General features: G+C 36.7%; 1 protein-coding gene across 1 annotated transcript; it reads left to right on the top strand.

The window, feature by feature from the left end:
- Positions 1–378: 378 nt before the first annotated feature.
- ARL5A (ADP ribosylation factor like GTPase 5A) lies at positions 379–20,826 on the top strand. Its single transcript, XM_003793020.3, has 6 exons — positions 379–774; positions 7,510–7,570; positions 8,033–8,180; positions 10,222–10,305; positions 15,559–15,710; positions 20,087–20,826. Exons 1-6 carry the CDS (start codon positions 729–731, stop codon positions 20,133–20,135), a joined length of 540 nt encoding a protein of 179 aa, XP_003793068.1. The 5' UTR covers positions 379–728; the 3' UTR covers positions 20,136–20,826.
- Positions 20,827–21,609: the final 783 nt, after the last annotated feature.

The raw sequence follows: 21,609 nt of genomic DNA, 5'->3' as shown, positions 1-21,609 counted from the left end.
CTTCATTTGAGTGAGAGGAAAAGGCTCGAAAGAGGACTTTGTCTTCCTTCAGGGACCCTCTGGGACACCGTGTCTCCGAGGGCCAAGACGTGCAGTGTATGTGAAGAAAGGTTGGGGATGGGCACTGAGTACTCAATTACATGTTTACATTACAGCTCCACAAGAGTTCCAGGGAAAACAAACTCAGCAGGGTCGCAAGAGCAAACAGGTTGAGAACCAATTACCCGACTCCGTGCTCCTCCCACCCCCAGCTTGGGTCCCGCCGACACATTTCCGCAGCTGTCAGTGGCCGGATTATGCAAATTAGTGACGGTGAGGCGGTGCCTACACACAGGCCCCGCCCCTTCTCAGGTTCCGCCTCCAGGCACGCGCCTGCGCACTCACGTCCCACCCGGCCCGCCCCTTCGCCTCCCCCGCCCGCGTGCTCGCTGCTACCGCTGCCGCCAGAAGGAGCTGGGGGAGGACGGTGGCCCGCGAGGCTCGTCGCAGACAACGCGGCGGCGATGTCCGCGAGCCAGGCGAGTGCCGCGGCGGCAGCGGCGGGGCCTCGCGCGTGCAAGGGCGGCCTGGGCTTCGGCCTCCCTCCGGTTCCCTGGAAGCGGGCCGGCGGCCAGCGCGGGAGTAGCAGCCGAGGCGGAGGCTCCAGCGCGTCTCTCTCCTCCCCCTCAGCCTGAGCCAGGGGAGGCCAGGCGGCCCGGGTGGCTGGAGGGGGGGTCCGCTGTCCGAGAATGGGAATTCTCTTCACCAGGATATGGAGACTGTTCAATCACCAGGGTGAGGGGCTCGGGTCGCGGGCGTACGGGTTGGGAAGAGGGTCAGTCTTGGCTGGCTGGGTGGGGGGTGTCCGAATACTTCCGGAGCCTGGGCTGGGTGGTCCCGCGCCCTCTAAGCGCAGGGTGCTGGCTGCGCGATGCAGGCCTAGGACTGTTCAGTCTCCTCTCCCGAACTTGAGGGTGGTTCCTGACTCACAGCCCTTTATCTGAGGGGACCTTCCTAAGAAGGAAGTTCTTTAAACAATACACCCATTGCTCCGATTTCGATTGGGAATGGACTAGGTTTCTTGCCCCCACGTTCGTTGTCCGTGATTGGCACGGCCTGCCCTACCTTTTGGCTCTTTATTTTGTTAGCATTTGGGTTTGGACACCACGTAGAAATGCTGAGATCTTCAGGGATGAAGGTTGTATGTTATGACCCTAGCCGCACCACTGAGCATTTCAGGGTTGCAGAATGCGGAAAACGCGAGGACTTACACTTGACTTGTCCAGTACCCCTCAAGTCTATGAGCCTTCCCAGTACCCCCACTCCTCTTGGTGTGTCTATGTGAGGAAGCGCTTCTGCCTCCTGAATAGTGATGGACTTCTCTCCATTTGCCTTATTTATATCTGTGTTTAAAGTTAGACTTTAAGGTCATTTTCCTATTTATGTGGGTTATTTAATTAGAGGTGTTTTTTCTCTTCCTGGGTTAAAAATGTTAAAAATGTTTCATTGAAGGCATTAAAAACCATACCATAATGAAACGTTCGTTAACTTTAGGTAACTGGCAAGTTACTGAGTGTAAAGGGTGCTGTCATATGGGGCTGCTTAAGTTCAGCCAAACTCCAACATTGCCTTGAAATGCCTATTAGGTTTATTACAGTTTGTTACAAATGAGTGTATAAAACTGGGGAAAGAGAACACAATTTTAGTGAAAAGATGCCATAGTTATTAAGATACAGTAAGTGTAATGTACAGTAATGGCACACTTTCTTTTAAACTCAAGTTGGGTGGTTCATGGTTCTCGCTGTCAGTGAGTTTGTATTTTTCTGTTGTGTAAGCTGCTAGTGTTGTCACGTCCCATAAAGATTTAAATCAATGGGGGTGATTATTATGTACACCCGTTACCCTCCTTCCGATTGAGCTGATTTTGTAAGGAGATAGTGGGAAGGTAGCAGAACTGGAGCTTGTGATCCTTAGTGTCTTTAAAAAAACAATAGATGATGCTGTAGGTCACATGATACCAAATGGAAGCGCAATATTTCAAATGATATTTCTAATGAGGAGATTTTTTTGTGAAGTGGAGAAAACCAATTCTAATCAGCACTGTCTGGACTTTGTATTGAGAGAGGAAGAGTAGGAACCAGTAACACCCCTCTGTGTCTAGGTGTACTCACTTAGAACACCAGGGATCTGTGGAGCCTTCCAATCTTGAAAATAGTGGGTAGGTTTCAAGTGTTGATACTTACATTGTTATAAGACTGGTAGTAGTTGATGAGATCCGTAATTTTGTATTATTTTTAGTGAAACTTGTTTTTCAACTCTGTTAGGATATTTAGAAAGAGTATGCTTCTTCATTGAGTTCTAGAACTGTGAGAAAAATAGATACCTCCACTTTCTACTTTGAGGCAATAACGTTATTTGTTTCTATAATTTAAGAATGAATTCAAGCTTTGCCAACAGCTACTTGCAGTAGTAACAAAGATGTGGGGATTGGTACCACTACAGGTTGTTAAGAGTAGTATTTTAGTGCCAATGTTTGACTGGATGTTTACTTCAGTTTGGAGGAAATTAATAGTAAGAGGAATTCAAAGTAATAGTCAAATTCCAGGAAGTTAGAACTTTGTGAAAATGTGAATCAACTATTTCTCTTCTGCTGAATAATGTAGTTGTCTTATTAATAGCGTCACTTTTCAAAATATGCACTATTCAATCTAGTGCCAGATACTTCTTGGCCTTTTTGGTAGATACATTTTTGATGCTTTATATTACCTTCAGAAGATTCTGAATGCAATCATATGTTCTTTTCACAGAAATTCTTGGGGTGAAGGTATGAGGGAATTAGAGAATTTACAATGCTGATGAAACAAACTGTGCCATCTCTTGTTTCTGAAACCCTTTTAGAACAGCTTTTACAGTTAAAACTTAGGTTGGGTGCACAGTGAAAGCTAATTTCATGCTACTCAAACAGGAAAAACCAAAGGATACATTTAGGTGATACTTTGACTCAGTAGAGTGCAAATTTTATCCAAGATGCTGTCACTTTACTTTTTTGGTTTATTTTTTACTATTTCAACAGTTTTTTTGAAGTAGTATTTATTTCCCCTGAAAAGAGGAAACTGAGGCTCCAGTGAAGTGGATTTTCCCAGGCCGTACAACTGGCATATGCCAGGGCCAGGCACGTTAAACACTGAACAAATGTGTCTTGGTTATTGGTCTTCTTAAAGAAGAGATTGACATCATTTTTTTCCTTTTGCCTTTTTTCCCTATTGACTGTTTCTCAGTAGCTACACTACAAGTTTTTAGGACTTTGAAAAGTTACTATTAATGTCTTTTCATAAAGAAGGGCTTCTGACTGGTTGTATACTTTTTCATTAAACAAATATTTTTTGAGCACCTACTTGGGCCAGAAACTGTCCTAGGTGATGAGAATAAGGCAGAGAACAAAACAGACAAATATCCATGCCTTTATGAAGCTTTCATTGTAGCATGAGGAGACAGCAAAGAAACTCACTCCATCTATACAAGTAAAGTAATAGCAGTTAATATTTACCGATTTGTGCAAGGTTAGGTTCTAAGTGTTTCACACAGGTTGGTTGATTTAATCTTTACTTAATTGATGTATACTTCAGAACAACCCTAGAAGGTAAATAATATTCTTCCTATTTTACAGGGGTGCAAAGGAACAGATAATTAAGACTGGCTAGTGCCAAAGTTAGTGCTCTTAAAAAGAAACAACCCCACAACTTTATTTGTAGAAGGAGGATTCATTTTAGGTAAAAGGAGGAACTTTCTGACACTAATGTGAACTGTGAAAGAGGTGGAATTTCTTCCATTGATCGACTTGCTTGTATTGCTCTTAGAAAGGAACTATAAGTTATGAATGTGTGCTGGAGAAGCCGCCTGCGTTGCAGGAACACAGCACTGAGGACACCATCTCCGCTTCTGTTGGGTTTTTGTTGTAAGGAAGTTCAAATTCATATTAAGTATACATACAGAAGCTCAGTAGCTGAGGGTGGACTGTGCCAGTTATCAGTTTATTGCCTTTATTTCTAATACAGATGCACCTTGACTTACGTTGAGATTATATTCCAGTGAACCCCTTGGGAATTGAAAGTAACATTTTAAAGTCAAAATACCCTTAATACACCTACCTTACTGAATATCATGGTTTAGTCTAGGATACCTGTGCTCAGGACACTTTATCCTATAGTTGGGCAAAATCATCTAATTTTTCTAATTCTAATTAAAACCTATTTTATAATAAAATATTGAATATCTCATGTAATTTATTGAATACTGAAAGTGAAAAACAATTGTATAGGTGTTCAAAGTAGGGTTTATACTTTTGTACCTTTCTAAGTCAGGGACCGGCTCTAAACCCTTTTTGCATGCTCTGTGGAAACAGAGCTGGGTCCTTTATTATTTTTCTTTTGCCAGTTGGCACAATGTAAGCTTGGTCTCTGCCACAAGAATATTTTTATAAGGGAAAAAAAAAAGCATTGGAGAGACACTGTGGGAGGAAAGGGTTTTTGTTCTTGGTTACAGAGCGCTCTCTTGATAGGCTGTGCTTGTAGCATGTGCTTGCATGTCCTGACTCTTGCACTGCATAGGGGTCAGCAGCAGCTTCCCTAGTCCATACCTCCGCTCCTTTCATAAGGAGGGTCTTAGGCGAAACACCTAACTGACAATTTTCCTCAGCACCCTAGAAAGAGGATTTCCAGCAAATGACCCTGAGGCCTCACCACAGCTGCTCCTCTGCCTTTCAGTGATTGGTAGCTGTGCTCTCCAACAAGATCTGCATCTTACTCCTGAGACAGTGGAAGGAGCTCATTCTTAGCCCCAGGAGTAGTGGATGCCCCTTATATTTGTCATTCCTGTAATGTTTGTGGTTCTTTTATTTGTTGTTAGCCAATCCCTCAATACTCAGTTTCCCTGTAATAGTTATTTTATTTACATTAAACTTATCAAGTTCAAATTATTGTGATTTCTGCCTCCTGATTCAATCTATAATTTTGCCATGTATAATCACTGCTTTTAGTTCAGCAATATATTGGTGCAAAAGAAAAGTTTGGGTTTTTTCCTTCAAACTTCATTGCTGTTGCTGTAAATAGCAAGTTTATTTTCAAACTTTGTTTTTTATTGACGAGACTTTTTCATTTTGAAAATTGATTTTTTAATGCAGAGTAACTTGATCAGATACGTCCCTCCTAACCTTTATATTTTCCAAATTTTATTTATTTATTTATTCATTAAAAAATGCTTTATTGGCCAAGTACCATGGCTCACACCTGTAATCCTTGCACTCTGGGAGGCTCAGGTGGGTAAATTGCTTGAGCTCAGGAATTTGAGACCAGTCTGAGCAAGTCTCTCCTAAAAATGGAAAAACTAGCCGGACATTGTGGCAGGCACCTATAGTTACAGCTACTTAGAAGGCTGAGGCAAGAGGATCACTTGAGCCCAAGAGTTTGGGGTTGCTGTGAGCTAGGATGCTATAGCACTCTACCCAGACTCTGTCTCACAAAAAAAAGAAAAAGAAAAATACTTTATTAAGCACCTGTTTTTTTCCAGGTTCTGTGTTATGGACCGAAAGAAATGTAATGGACAGGACAAACAGATTTTTTGATCTAAGCAACATAGAATTGATAGGGCTTAATGCTAGTTTGGATGTGAACTGAGAATGAAGAATCATAAGATGACTCCCATTTATTTGCCTTGGTGGTAGTGTTTTCTGATTTTGTATGATTCACAGAGAACTCTCCAGAATGGCAATTACTTTTTATCCCCTTAGTTTACTGATTGGTTTTTTTGGGGGGATATATTAACTTTTAGAAACGGGCACTGTATGAAGCCATTTGGCTGCCTGAATGTGTCAAAAGGAAATGAAGGGAAGCAGAAGGCATTTTCATAACAAAACTTCATAAAGTATTGATTGGTAAACTAAAAGATAACTCACAGTTCCATCAAAGCATCGTAACAGTGTATAGTAGTTTGACTTATTTGAGTAAGTGCTAGAATTCAGTGATATATGTATACTAAAAAATCATACAAAACCACAAGTGAACTTGTGATGATTCACGTATATCAAACAGTTGAAGTGACTGAGAGTTCCATTTGTCCACAGTAACATTATCTCTTAGTATGCATACTATATTTAAAGTGCTTTTGCGTTCTGTGTCTGGCATATCAGCTAGAATGACTGCGAGAGCTAGGGGCTAACTGGTCATCTTTCTCAACAAGGTCTCAGCACATATTCAGACTGGAGTTACTTATTCAACCGCACAGCAATCTTGCATTTGTTTTACAGTATCTGGTATGCCTAGGAGGAGTTGTCCAAGACAGCCTGGCAGCAACTGCAGTATCTAAATGATTTGGGCTCAGGCCAGGCACAGTGGCTCATGACTATAATCCCCACACTTTGGGAGATTAAGGTGGGAGGATCACTTGAGGCTAGGAGTTTGAGACCAGGCTGGGCAACATAGTGATACAATCATTTCTACAAGAAATCAGCCAGGCACGGGCACGGTGGCCTATGCCTATAGTCCTTGCTACTCAGGAGGTGGAGTGCCAGGAAGATTGCTTGAGCCCAGGAGTCAAAGGTTGCAGTGAGTTGTGATTTCACTATTATTCTCCACCAGAGCAATACCGTGTCACCTTTTCTCCATAAAAAAGGAGTAGTCATGCACTGTCACTTTTGTTGTGTTTTGTTGGTTAAAGGTAAATCACAGAGCTCGCCTAGATTCAAGAATAACGGACTCACAAGGGCGTGATTGTCCAGAGGACATCTTTGGATACTGCTGCTTCCATACACTGTGCTATCTTTGGAAATTGTTTTTAGACAGCCTAGAAATAGATGGGTCCTATGAATTCCTGGCTAAAATGTGAAGAGGGTACAAGAAGACATCAGGGAACATGAATGTTTGCAGCAAGACTAAAGGAAGAAGAATCAGTGGAAAAAAAAGATGAATGACTGGAAAGGAAGAAACTTAGAGAAAGTAATACCACAGAAGCCAAGGGAGGAGTTATTGCCACCACAGCCATAGGTCCTTGGATTTGTTTGTCATGTTACAATGGCCCCGTGGTTTAAATGTACTCATACAGATCACAATTACCTGTTTAAAAGACTGTCCTTTATTTTTATTTCCCATTCACCCTACCTTACATTTTATACTCAGTTGATACCTAAAATTCCTCAGAACTTCAGTAACTTAATTCATTGTGAAACATTTATGCTTTAAGTCATTTGTAAATTGTTGTGCTTATGTTTGAGATACTTTATTAGTTGTAGAAATAGGAAGAATGTAGTACTTCTCCATTCCTAGAGAGGAGGCTGGAGGTATGAGAGGTATCTCTATAGGACTGGGAGAGGTTTGCATAATGACACACTTGTTGGTCTTGCTAGGATGTTCTTTTGAGTTCCAAGAAAGTATAAAGTGCTATACACTGAATTAGTACCATAAATAGAAAAGTGAAACAGGGAATTTTTTTTTTTTTTGGCTTATAATGAGTAAGTCACTGGTGTTTTCTTTATTTCAGAGCACAAAGTTATCATTGTTGGGTTGGATAATGCAGGGAAAACTACTATACTTTACCAATTGTAAGTATTAACTACTTCAAGAAATTCAAAGTTTTTCTGCCTAGGTGATATTTGATTAGTAAAAGTAATAAGATACTATATGGAAACTAAGTTACTTTGTGAAAAAGCAGTTTGGCCATAAACTAGGAGCCAAGGTTTAAGCAACTGTGTGTAGATAACTAGAAATTTATATTACATTGAGTATTTGTTCAGTTATTTTGCACTAAAGCTCTCTTGTTTGTAGAAAGTGGGAAAATAATTATTTTTAGTTCCCTAGAATGTTCTAGAATATTCCAGGTGGTCTACTACCTAGTTCCAGCTTTGTTTAAACCATTAGCTTGCTCATGTTATGAAGTAATGGGCAAAGGATAATTGGATGTAAAATACAAAGGGAGGTCATGCTTAATTTGTCCTTGATTGAGAAATTGTTCATGCAATCTAGCTTTCTTGCTAATTGTAATACATGTTAACTTTTTTCCCCAGTTCTATGAATGAAGTTGTACATACATCCCCTACAATAGGAAGTAATGTAGAGGAGATAGTGATTAATAATACACGTTTCCTAATGTGGGATATTGGTGGCCAAGAATCTCTTCGTTCTTCCTGGAATACTTACTATACTAACACAGAGGTAATGTTCCTTAATATACTAAAACTTGTATGAACAGAATGCTTGAGAAACACTTAGATTTGAACCCTTATAGTTAAACTTACTGAAATATCACAGTATGTTAACATAGAGTTTAAGCATAGTAAAATCTCTGATTTTCTATTTCAGGGTCATTGTTCAGTGTATCCACTATCATTGAACTTCTCTATAAGGAGAATTGGTGGTTGATTAGTCTGATTGTGTATGGGTCCCAGAGCTAGTCTTAAGTTTAATTGTTGTATAATGACTTCCATCTCAGAATTTGTAATTTCATTTTTCTCTTACTGTTTACATTTGGCAGAGTGGGGGAAATCCTAGTTAAATAAGAGGGCTCTGATGGTTTGAATCTTAGCTAAAGTTTTGCTATGCATTTTCTTTTATATAACACAATTGCACATTAAAAATTCTTTTTCTTTTGATTATAACATAATCATGTATTTTTATATATTTTAATATTATTATAACATAATCTATATTTTTATTTACATGTTAGTTCTCAAGAGAAAATTTCCGACTTATGACATTTAAGTCCTTTATTGTGTAGAACTGTAAACTGAAAAAAAAGACTATGACAATTGTTTTTGTAGCGCTCATTGTAGGTTAATAAAATGTACTCTAAATGTATATAAAACTAAGTTTTAAGTAATTAAGGCACTCTTAAGTGTCTCCAGCCACGTAATTCTCCAATACATTATGGCATTTAGTCATGTTTTTGGGAGAAGGAAAAATCTGGGGTTGTAAAAGCATATGCAGTACCTGACTATTTAATGTCAAATCTACACATATGCCAACACCATTACAGTTAACAGCTTTATTTAAATCCTTGAAACAGAATGAATCTTCCAGTAATAAAGCCTCTATCCTATCAGTAAAGTATCAAGAGAGAAGAGGTAGCAATTCTCTTATCTATTTGTCTTTTGGTTGATTAACTCTAAAAATAGAAAAGATCCTAGAAATCATAGTGGTTTATTTAGAAATTAAAACATAGTGCTAAAAAACAAATAGTGCATATTAATAATAAGCAGTCAGAATTAACTTGGGCATCATAATGCCATTATAAAAGTAAGGAGTTAACTCTTCATCTGCTCCTGCTTCCCACTTGCTTTTTGGTGCTCTTGGAGCTGATGAAGGGGTACAAGTCTCTTACTGCATCTTCTATTCCCAGTCTCATCATTGGTTCAGGAAAGAGTTGTGCTCTCAGGTAGCAAATGCTGTTTTTTATAAGGGAGAGAGCTTGTTTTTATATAGAGAGCTATTCTTTCTATTTGTTGATTTTTTTTTTTTTAAAGAAAAAGTCAATTTCTTTAATTGCCCTGTTTACATCCATATACATGCCATTAATAGATAATAACTGTCTGGAAGTAACTTAAATTTTGTTTTCTTTAATGATTTATAGTGCAGATAAATGGATAATAGGCCTGTTAGCATTCAAGTTACTAATTTAGAAGACAGACATGTTGTATGTTGCTTACAATGTTAGTTAGCATCATATTCTCTTTTATTTTCTCTCAAAAATTAGTAAATATATTTGACTTAGAAGTGAATTAGATCTTTAAGTTTCTACTACAAAGTGTAGCAGATATCTTGCATTTTCCAACAATCTCATAAGATTCTAATGTCTTCTTTTTATTATTATTTTTAGAGAAAGGTTGTCTCTCTGTCCCCAGTGTAGAGTGCAGTGGCATGATCATAGCTTACTGCAGCCTCAAACTCCTAGGCTCAAAGGATTTTCTTGCCTCAGCCTTCCTACAGGCATGCTTCAGTATATCTGGCTAGTTGTTTTTTGTTTTCTTTTCTTTTCTTTTTTTTGTAGAGTCAGTTCTCACCCAAGCTAATCTTGAACTCCTGCCCTTTAGCTATCCTGCTGTCTCAGCCTCTCAAAGTGCTAGGATTACTGGCATGAGCCCCTGCATCTACCACATTCTAATTTCTTGATAATAGTAGCCTGTAAATCAAATAAGCACTTTATAAATTTTATAAGTATCAAATTATCTAATTACTAATTCTTTTGTAATTATTTTAGTTTGTAATAGTTGTTGTGGACAGTACAGACAGAGAGAGGATTTCTGTAACTAGAGAAGAACTCTATAAAATGTTAGCACATGAGGTAAGTAGTCTTTTTATATTAGATGTGGGGGGATTTAATACAAAAACCTGAAATGTTTGTATCACATTTGTTCTTTCTAGTTTCTTCATGAGGGTGCTATTTGTTTCAGTTTTTTTTAAAAGGTAGTTATCTGCTGTCCATGCCTATTTTACATATTATTTTGGCATTTCCCAAATTAGAAGAAGCAGAAAGACTATGGAGTCAATTGTAAGCTTTATTTCACTTATTCGAGATAAATTTGATTCAGGAGTATTCCTAGGCAAAAGAAATGCCTACAAATGACTTTTATTTTCATTTTGAATAGTAATTGTATAGATGATTATTATTGGAAAAAGATTTTAAAGTACCCAAATATTAATATGTAGCAACTCTTGATTGTTATCCAGTTAGCAGACTAATGTTAATATTCAAATATAATTGCTTTGAAGTTTCTCAGATATTATTCCTTTGACTAGACAAAACCACATGTATAGCCTTAGCACATTTTCTTAGTCCTTGAAGAATATTAATGGTGATGTAAGTTAAAAAATAAGCAGAATAATATAGTCAATTTAATAATGGTAATAGAAACTATAAAATTATATCTACTATAGTGGCAGCTGATTTTTTAATGCCTTTTACTATAGGTGCTACTTTCTCAATTCATATATATGGATAGGAATATAAAAATTAATATTTTGATGTATAGAGTATGTTTTTTTTTTATTTCAGTGGAAGTTTTATAAAGCTTTAGAAAATTGAGATATCTTTGTAATGAAATTTTATGTTAATTTTAATATTAACTTGATGATTTGCTTTTGAGATATGCTTTAAAGACTTTAGATAAGCTTTCAAGACTTTAGGAAGCCTAGTAAAGTAATTGTATAAGTTGGGGTTCCTGTTTGCCTAATAGTGAGCATGGCCACCAAGATGCACCTTTCCCTCTATTTTGGACTCTAAGCTTTGTTAAATCTCCTGAGGTTTTAAAAAACAAAAACATCTTGCCATAGTGCATTCATTTACCAAGTTTCTAATTTGGGACATAAACAATAAGCCAGAAAAGAAACCAAAGACAAGGGATTTTTTTTTTCTTTTCAACTTTGTATTTTGCAGAGTTGCAACGTTGTTTGGTTTATTCCAAAGGGTTATTTTATGAAGACTTTGGGAAAATAAAAATATATGTAAATGTTGTCTCTTGGCAACAGTATAGACAAAAAAGAAAAAAAAAACATTTAGCAGGTAGCCTCTCCATTTGATTTTTTACACTAATTGGCCAATATATAGCAGGATTAGTATATAAAAAGTCCAGTAGAAGGGTTTAAACTATGTCTTTGAATTTTAGTAGCTGGGAGCATTAATTTGGATGTATAACTTAACTTTATCTGTTGTGGGTGATGCACTAGGCCCATAAAGGTCTTGTGGCTTGACTAGCTTTTCAAGAGCCAGAATTTGAATTTATTCTCATTCAGGCTCTTTACTAAAGGAAGAAAAAAGAAAAAGACTTAAGTGAGGCCTAGCTGCAGAGGGAAAGGAAATGAAATTTGGGGAGATTACCAGAGAAGAAATGGGTTATAGATGAAGTTGGGAGCTAAGTAAGCCCATCAGCAGGGTCAAGAGGAGCCAAGTAGGCAGAGTTTTGGAGAGGGACGGACGGATCCAAGAACAAGAATGTTAAAATATGAAAAATACATGTAAATGTGGCATCAGTTGAATGTTTCATACATAGTACATTAACCAATAAAACCTTATTGTTATCACTGGTAATGATTGTTTATGTTATTATAAGGTACAAAACCATAAAAACTTAAAAATTCTTAAAGCCTCATCTTTAATGAGGTGTAAAATTTTGAGGCACATTAATTTTAAAATAATTCCAAATGCCAAAGCTGAAATTTTATTCAAATGACTTAACTTCTAGGAATTATCTTTACAAATGAAGTTTTGAGAAACAAATTGAAACTACAAATGGCATACAGAAGATGTTAAGTAAATAATAATAGCAGCTTGCAATTGCTGTTTCATCTTCTTGATTAAACTAAAATGCATCTCTTTTTTTTTTTTTTTTTTTTTTGAGACAGAGCCTCAACCTGTCCCCCTGGGTAGAGTGCCATGGCATTACAGCTCATAGCAACCTCCAACTCCTGGGCTCAAGCGAGTCTCCTGCCTCTGCCTCCCAAGTAGCTGGGACCACAGGCGCCCGCCACAACGCCCGGCTATTTTTTGGTTGCAGCCATTATTGTTGTTTGGCGGGTCCGGGCTGGGGATTCGAACCCGCCACCTTAGATGTACGTGGCTGGCGCCTTAGCCGGTTGAGCTATAGGCGCCGAGCCAATGCATCTCTTGAGAACAGAAATCTGTAATATATAAGGGCTATCTGAAAGTATCCAGAAAAATGTATGTCTTTATTTTTCATACCACATAGCTGGATACTTTGCAGACGGCCCTCCTATAGTAGAAAGTATTTAAAGGGTTTGAAATGACTGTGTACAAAAGATTAGCAGTATTTACTTTATACTTTGAACTCGTGTTAAGTCAAGCTTATGAACAGCCTTAATATATCTATTTTCTATTGTTAGAATGCATAATTGGTTTTGAGGTTATATGTAAAAAGCAAAGGAAGATTTTCTTTTTTTTTCTTGAGACAGAGTCACTATGCTGTCATAGCTCACAGCAACCTCAAATTCTTGGACTCAGATGATCCTCTTGCTTCTGCATCTTGAATGACAGGCACCTGCCACAATGCCTGGCTATTTTTTTTTTTTTTTAAAGTAGAAATGGGCTCTTGCTCTTACTCAGGTTGGTCTGGAACTCCTCATCCTCCCAGAGTTTTAGGATTACAGGTGTGAGCCCTTGAACCTGGCCTGCAAAGGAAGATTTTCTTTGCTCTGTTCCTAAATATTTTATAGCTGTTTTTTTAGAAATCAAGAACCCCAAATAAAAAAAGTTTGAGCTTTGAGATCTAGAAAGAATTATACCCAAATTTTTTGAGACCTTTCAATAAATGGCTTTGTCTTTTGTGTTTTGCAATTTTCTGCCCAGGGCTTCTACAAATAATTCATCACCAAGAGGGAGGAATACAAGTTACTACAAATAAAAAATACAAATAATGTGCCCTAACTTATGCCAACTATTTATGAGAAGTTTGTTCGTTGAACGTTCCAGCATTCGCAAACTTGACCTATATAAAAGACTTCAGCACACACAAACAAGAGATACTGAAACCCAGGAGATCAGAAGATAGGAATTAAATCCCATGGAAAGTCCTCTACTTAGTCACTCTGCCACATATCAGTTATTGATAATGGTTCCATTTTCCATTTAGTATAAAGGACAAATATATATTGTACATTCTTGATAATGAGTGCATATGTACAAATTATAGTCTATTTACATTTTTTCACCTTTTATATAGACAGGTGAACTGAACCATAGGTAAAAGTAGTTGAACATGAAATTTTACAACTGCTAACATTCTAGTAGTATCCATTTCTGGCCATACATATCTGGGTAACTCTTATCAATGTGGTAGCATTAGTAGCTACCATCCTGCAGAGGGCACTGTAACAAAAAGCCAGTCATGATTGTTACATAAAACTTTTTTTTTTTTTTTGCAGTTTTTTGGCCAGGGCTGGGTTTGAAACCATTACCCTTAGCATGTGGGGCCAGTGCCCTACTCCTTGAGCCACAGGTGCTACCCCATATAAAACATTTTACATAACTCCTCCTTTTAACCAAATAAAAAATAAACAGTATTTTTATGTATGTTAGAAAGAATCAAAGAAGTCATCAAAAGTATATCCTAATGAGTAAAATAGTATGGAGCAACATCAGTTTGTACCCATTGATGACTTTGTTGTTTCAAACATATATACACATGATTGAAACCAACATATCTCACTGAAATCCCTTAGAAGAAGAAAGATGGCATTTAATATCATTGCAAAAACCCACAAGCCTGGGCAAAAACTTTAGTTTTGTCAGTATACTTAATATGTATAGACAGAATTTTATGAGAGTTTAGTTCACTAATTGAGCGCATCCTTGGTGGATTCTTGGCCTGGTATCCATGAAAGGAATGTAGAGTATCTATTAACACCATACAGTTATACATAAACTTAAAAAAAAATTGGTGTATATTTTTATGGAGTAAAGATTCCTAAGTTTGAATAGCTTGTCAAGGAAGTCCATGGCTTTAAAAAAGGTTTGGGAGTGGAGAGTAGTGGGGCAGAAAGAGACTAATAATTTTTGGCTTGTGTTGTGAGTAAAATTTGGAGTATGCACAGTTGCTATATTTGGAAAGGGGTAAGTGTGGTGAGTGTCTTGCTCAGATTAGATACTCAAATAAATGTTAGTAAAAAGAAATTCAGAAAATTTAAAGAACTTGCCTCTCAGTCTTAATGTAGTTTGAAAAGTTTAATGTCAATCCAAGATGGCTTGATTGTATATTCAAATCTAGTAAATCCTCATGGACAAAGATAGAGCAGTTAGGTCTCAATGGATAAATATGATTGGTTTAGGATAGCACTTAGTGAGAATTAAGCTGTCATATAATTATGAATTATAATGAATTCATTTATTCCTCTGCACCTAGAAAGTACTAATTATGTACATTATTGGGAGACTTACAATGTGAGCTGCTCAAATCATTTTCTGTACAGCCAAATTCTCTTGTGAAACCTTGGTTGTAAAAGGCTGGTTAGGGAGGTCAGCGGGAAGGGAATATATGCAGAAGAAATGATTTGAGCAACATAGTGATGGCAATGCCCAAAACTGTTTAGAAAGCAGAAACACTAGGTTGCTAATTAAAGCAGAGTATTTTTATGGTGAATGGTGTGAGCCAGTCATGACTGTTATATAAAACACTTTGCAGAAAAGTATAGAGGGTAGTATTTTGGAAAGCTCTTGAGTGGTAGACTTGGGGTGATTCTGGGTAGCCATTTAAGTCTAGTTTGGGATAGGGATGGTGAAGGTATATACTGAATTGAAGACATGACTATTAAAAATAGCACTTAAGCCCACAAAGAATATAGTCTAAGACTATGGGACATAATGTAAGTCCATATAAGTATACTCATTTATTTATACAATTTATTTATTTGAATGTGTTAGTGTTACATTTACTTCTGTCAGCCTGGGAGCTATGAGATGCTTTCATGTTAAACTAAACAGTTGAGAAATTCTAGGTTGCAAAAATTGTAAAAAAATATTCTGTTAATTAAGTTAAAAAATATATGGAAAATGTGCTGGCCTTTACAATTTTATTTGCTTTATTAGGACCTAAGGAAAGCTGGATTGCTGATTTTTGCTAATAAACAAGATGTTAAAGAATGCATGACTGTAGCAGAAATCTCCCAGTTTTTGAAGCTAACTTCTATCAAAGATCACCAGTGGCATATCCAGGCATGCTGTGCTCTTACTGGTGAAGGGTAAGAAGTCTTCCTCTTAAATAACATACATTTAGCTTAGAAACATGTATATCTTCCTTTTTTTTTTTTTTTTTTTGAGATAGAGTCTCTCTTTATCGCCCTCAGTAGAGTGCTGTGGCCTTATAGCTCACAGCAACCTCCAACTCTTGGGCTTAGGTGATTCTCTTGCCTCTTGCCTCAGCCTCCTAAGTAGCTGGGACTACAGCTGCCACAACGTTCAGCTGTTTTTTGTTGCAATTTAGCTGGGGCCGGGTTTGAACCCACCACCCTCAGTATATGGGGCTAGTGCCCTACCTAGTAAACCATAGGCGCTGCCTGAAAAACATTTATATCTTCTTAAAATCTATAAATATTTAAGACTACTATGTACAAAACATTGTAAGGGAGAGATGTATGATATAGTTCCAAATCTGTAACCAGAGAGTCTTTAGTATGGTTCTGTAAATAGTAAAACATAAACACAGTATGCATAAACTTACTGAACTAATACACGTAAAGCAGAGAGATGATGTAGTTGTTGTAGGAACTTAGAGAAACTGAAGTGTCATTGAGAGCTGGAGAAGTCAGGGTATACATCTTACAGTGGTGATGGGCCTTAAGAACTGATACTTCTTGAGTGTGTCCTGTGTCTGTAGTACTTTCCATATAGTGTTTCATTTAATCCTTGTAACGGTCCTATAGATTGTTTTTAAGTTATGGTTTATATATGAAGAAGCTGAAATAGAAGAGGGTTTGTGTCTAAGGCTAGTTTGGGGATACTTACTGTTGCCACAAGTGTAGTTAAAAAAGGACAAAGGACTGAAGGAATTGGAGAGAGTATGGCATGACAGTCCTTGATTCAGGAATGAGAGGTATTGAGGTTGTGCCTATGGTAGAATTTTGTCCTGTGTAATGTCCCAATATGAAAGTATTTTAAGAAGGAAGTGGTAGTCAATAATTTGTCAAATGCAAGATCAAGGACCAGGAGGATGGGGATAGTGCCATTGAATTTAACAGTAAATGCAGTCTGGCAGTCAGCAGAGCGGATTCTTCATTTTTAGAAGGTGAGCATGGGATAAGTGTAAAGAGGGAATGCTTGTAGAAAACAAAGATAGCAGTTGTCATCTCTGAAGTCTCTCTAAGAAAAGGAAGGAGAGATGAAATAGAGGAGGCTGGAAGTAGGATAAAAACACTAAAACACTAGAAGGAGGAGCAAGCTAAATTTTTTGTGTTGTTTTTCCAGAATATGGTAGATCCGTGTATACAGTCCTGTGTTGTATGACATTGTGGTGAATGATAGACCACATATCTGATGGTGGTCCTATGGATTAAAATTAAAATACCACATTTTTGCTGTACCTTTTCTATGTTTACATATGTCTAGGTACACAAATACTTACCTTTGTGTTCCCATTGCCTGCTGTATTCAGTATAGCAGCACACTGTACAGTTTAATAGCCTGGGAGAAATAGGATATACCATGTAGCCTGAGTTTAGAGTAAGCTATATATACCATCTAGGTTTGTGTAGGTACAGTTTATGATGTTCATACAATGAAGAAATCACCAAACAACACATTTCTCGAAATCTACCCCTGTTAAGTGATGCATGTATTTAAAAGAAGAGAAAAAAGAAGAGAAAAAGAAGAGAAAAAATGCAATTAGAGATGAAGGATTCTAAATAGAGGTCTTGGATTAGGTTTTTGAGGTGTAAGGAAAAAGCAAAATCTTGGGACATACAGATGAATTAGCTGAAGTGAGAGAAATCCTTCCATTTCAGGACCATGATGAAGGATGAACCAGTATTATATTGAGCTATTGAAGCCAAATCTTAGTAAAATAAGGCATAATTATAGACATTTAGAAGTATAATTAGAACCTTAAGAAAGCAAACCTGATAATTAGAAAGAATCACAGATAATACCAGTTGTCCATGTATTCATGTAAGTTAAAATATGTTACACATTTCTTTGTAAAATACCTCAATAAATATTGATATTTTTAAAAGGGGAAAAGTGATATCTTTTCAAGTTTTTGTTCACGTGTACTTGTATTTGTAGCAGTTAGTAGTAGCAATGTTTGGTTTTGAGGGAAACATTCTGTTTCCCGTATGGTTTTAGTATTGGTTAACATTTTGATTCAGTGGATTGGAGAGATCACAACTTTAGAGTCTGGTCTCATTTTGACTCCCATTTCTACTGTTTGCTGATCTTGCCAAGCCTGGTTTCCTCTGTGACACCAGAAGGATTCTGATCTTAGTGTAGTGAAGATTAATTAACATAGTGATGTTAAATTCTTAGTACAGTTTCTAGTTTATTAACTAGATAACTAGCAATTTAAATAATCTCATTATTTTTATTATTTTGCACTATTTCTTATCAGTAGTTTAAAAGTGAGGAATCTATTCACAGGAGAAAAATACAGACTGATCTCCCCAAAACTCCCGTTTACCATGTTTTGCTGTATATGATGCGCACACACATTTTTGGCCTAAATGTTCTGCTGAATGCACCTTAAGAAAGTGGCCAGCTCTCAGCTGGGAGAGACATATCTAGGGAGGGCTAATGCTTCCCTGGTAAATATGCAGATTTCACCACCCTTTCATAGCTGCATGGTCTGTGAAGGCTGCACCCTTCCTCTCTCCCGGGAGCCCTTCCCTCCCCACCCTATTGGGGGCGTGGCTAAGATGGCCATGTGCCTGACTAGCAGAATGCCAGCTTCTGAAGCCGCTGGGCCTGCAGGCAGCCAGGCCAGTCTCTGGGGCCTGCACAGAGCTCCCGGCCCTCACCCCACGTGGCTGTGCCCACCTTGTCAACCCTGCCACTGCCTTCTCCCTGATCACGGTGCTTGGCAAAGGCCACTCTACATCCTGGATCCTAGTTCCTCCTGGACTGGAACCCCTTGCTCTTGTCCAAGGCATGGTGGTCTCAGGAAGCTTGCTGGGCTCCTCTGAGTCCAAGCTGTGCTGACAATGTGTAATGCTCATCCTTATTTTTCCCTTAAAAATTAGGGCAAGAAAAGTACATGATATATGCAGCAAAATTGTCTTTTTTTTTTCCTATTTGTGTCCTTTTTTACATTATTTGATCAGGCTTAACATAAAAACCTGAGATTTTTAAAACAAATTTAATATAAAATAGGTTTTTATATCTACAAAAGTTTTTCATAGGTAATGGTTAATACTTCATAGTAGTTCTTCATTTTGTTGTAACATAATGTGTACAGCCATTTCTCATGCTAAGCTTTTAGTTTCCATTACCACAATGAATGTATTTCCTGTATTTTGGATTATGTTCAGTTATCCATTGTTCATCAGTCACTTTTTTACCTACAGATGTAAGATGCATATATGTATACTTTGTTTTAACTATTCTACTATATATTTAGTTTAATATCTATGACTTTTATTTCATTTATATTATCAGCATTTTATCATATAAAATAATTTTTATCTCTATCACCCTTGGTAGAGTGCCATGGCATCACAGCTCACAGCAACCTCCAACTCTTGGGCTTAAGTGATTCTCTTGCCTCAGCCTCCAGCCTCCCACGTAGCTGGGACTACAGGTGCCTGCCACAATGCCCACTATTTATGTTGCAGTTGCCACTGCTGTTTTAGCTGGCTGGGGCTGGGTTTGAACCCACTACCCTTCAGTGAGCCACAGGCACTGCCCATATAAAATAATTTTTGATAGGAAGTTTTAAATATTTCATCACATAAATGTACCATAATCTGTTTTTTCTCTATTTCGAGACTTTTGAAGTCTACTTTTTCCTGTTAGAAACGCTTTAATGAGCAGTCTTGTATGTAAATCTATGTTTATCTCTGATTTTTTTTTTGGGTACATTTCTATAAGTAGAAAAAAAAGTACAGTATATTGCTATTTTAAATATTTTCATATACAGAGGGTATAGAAAAAATGCATACACATTTTAAGAAAGGGAAAATCATATTAACATTGTAATAATATTCAGTGTATTCAGCGTAATACAAAAGATGAATACAAGTCACATTCTAACAGTTCTTGTAATTGTAGAAGTCAAACAGTGACTTGAGTATTAATTACAGTGTTAATACTGATTTTTCCTTTCTTACATTTTGTTGGCACCCTCTGTATATCATCACATGTATTTCTGATGTATGTTACTTTCTGTGTGTAATAATTGTACAGTTATTGAGCTTACTCTACGTGTTAGGCAATGTTCTAGGCATAGAGATATAACTGAACCAAAAAAGCACAGATGTCAAGTGTGTGAGAATATGAGTTCGCCACAGCATCACCTGCATTGATTTTTTTGTAATCTTTGTTTAAGTAAATGAAAAATGATATTTTTTTTAATTTGGTGTTGATAGCTTTTTAGTTTAGAATTTAATCAGTGATTTTGTTTTCTTTATAGATTGTGCCAAGGACTTGAATGGATGATGTCACGACTTAAGATTAGATGATCTCTCCTGACCTGACCTCTTCTCATGGACTTTGCATAAACGAAGTGCTGGACTTTACCTGAAAGTTGCAAAAATTAATGGTTTAGATATATTTATAATAAACTGATTTAAACTTTTTCTATAAGAAGACAAATTAAGACCACTTATTTGAAAACAAAGATGAAATCTCACCTTCCAATTTGCTTTCTCATTAGTTCCTTCCAAAGTAAGTTATTAAAGCTGTGATTGACGTTTTTCCTGTAATGAATCCTCTCAGGAAATTGTGTAGTTTGTGGTAAGTATAAAGGGAGAGGAAGAAGTTTTGAACTTTAAGAGCTTTATTATCAGTATAACCCTCCCTAGTTGAATGTTCTTTTCTTGTTCCATTAAGTCAAAATACAAGTCAGCACAGATATTCAGTTTCTAATATTTTAAAATGTAATGTTACTTATGAAAAGTATTTTGTATCAGGTTGTGTATGTATTGTGTATATACCTCACTTTCAAGTTAATGGCTTTGATTTACATTCTACAGAAAAGCAAATAATACAAAAATTAATAATATCCTTAGTTATAACCGTAATGAGATAAGTACTGGCATTGGTCTTAAGTGCCATTTTGTACTCTTCTTCATGTTTTCTGTATTGTATTGACCAATCCCCCAAATCATTGAGCTGCTCTTTAAAAAAGAAAAAAAAGGAAAAGGAAAACGCTTAACATTGTGTACCTGTTTTTTTTGTTGTTGTTATTGATCAGTCACACATGGAAACATGATTCATCTGAGTAGAATATCTTATCAAATTCTTGACTTAGTATTACTAATGGGCAGAATTGCACAGTGAGCAATTATCAGATTGTTTCTTTTATTGGTTTCTTTTATTCTTTTATTTTGGCATCTAAATTACTGAATAAATTAATCTGTTAATCAGTTAATCATAAATTGTGATTAAAATTGTCAAATGAATTCTCACCATTAATTGAAAACTGAACCATGTCTACCTAGAAAGTAACACTCTACAAATATCACTAAATAATTTAGCTATAATCTTTTTAAACATTACATTATATGTCAAATAGTCAAAGTTAAAAGTAAGTAAATATTTTCCAAGCAACATGGATGATTTCTTAATTTGCAAATTTCTTATTGCTTATTTTAGGACTTGGAACAGTTTCAGATTTTTTGTTTCTATTCTTGTATCTTCTTCTATTACATAAATACATTGTTTGACAATTACAGAATGCAAATATTTTTAAATGCTTGTAAGAATTTGGTATAAAAATTGATTGATGCAATGTATTACTTGTATTAAGAAGTAACTTGACCCAAAATACCTATTATGCTTGTTTACAGTATTTTTTTTTTCAGTGTGTGAAAGTGAAAGATATTTCTGTCACAACTGTAAACAAACTTATCTTAAATGTGTTAAAACATATTCTTGGGTACTCTATCTGTGTATCTTTCATGCCCTGAAAGTCTGAAAGCTAATTCAACTGGC

The sequence above is a fragment of the Otolemur garnettii genome, unplaced genomic scaffold (assembly GCF_000181295.1).
Source record: "Otolemur garnettii isolate 467f Iridium unplaced genomic scaffold, OtoGar3 scaffold00064, whole genome shotgun sequence".
Lineage (NCBI taxonomy): Eukaryota > Metazoa > Chordata > Mammalia > Primates > Galagidae > Otolemur > Otolemur garnettii.
The sequence above is the reverse complement of the archived record's forward strand: the minus strand, read 5'-3'. Positions and strand labels throughout refer to the sequence as shown.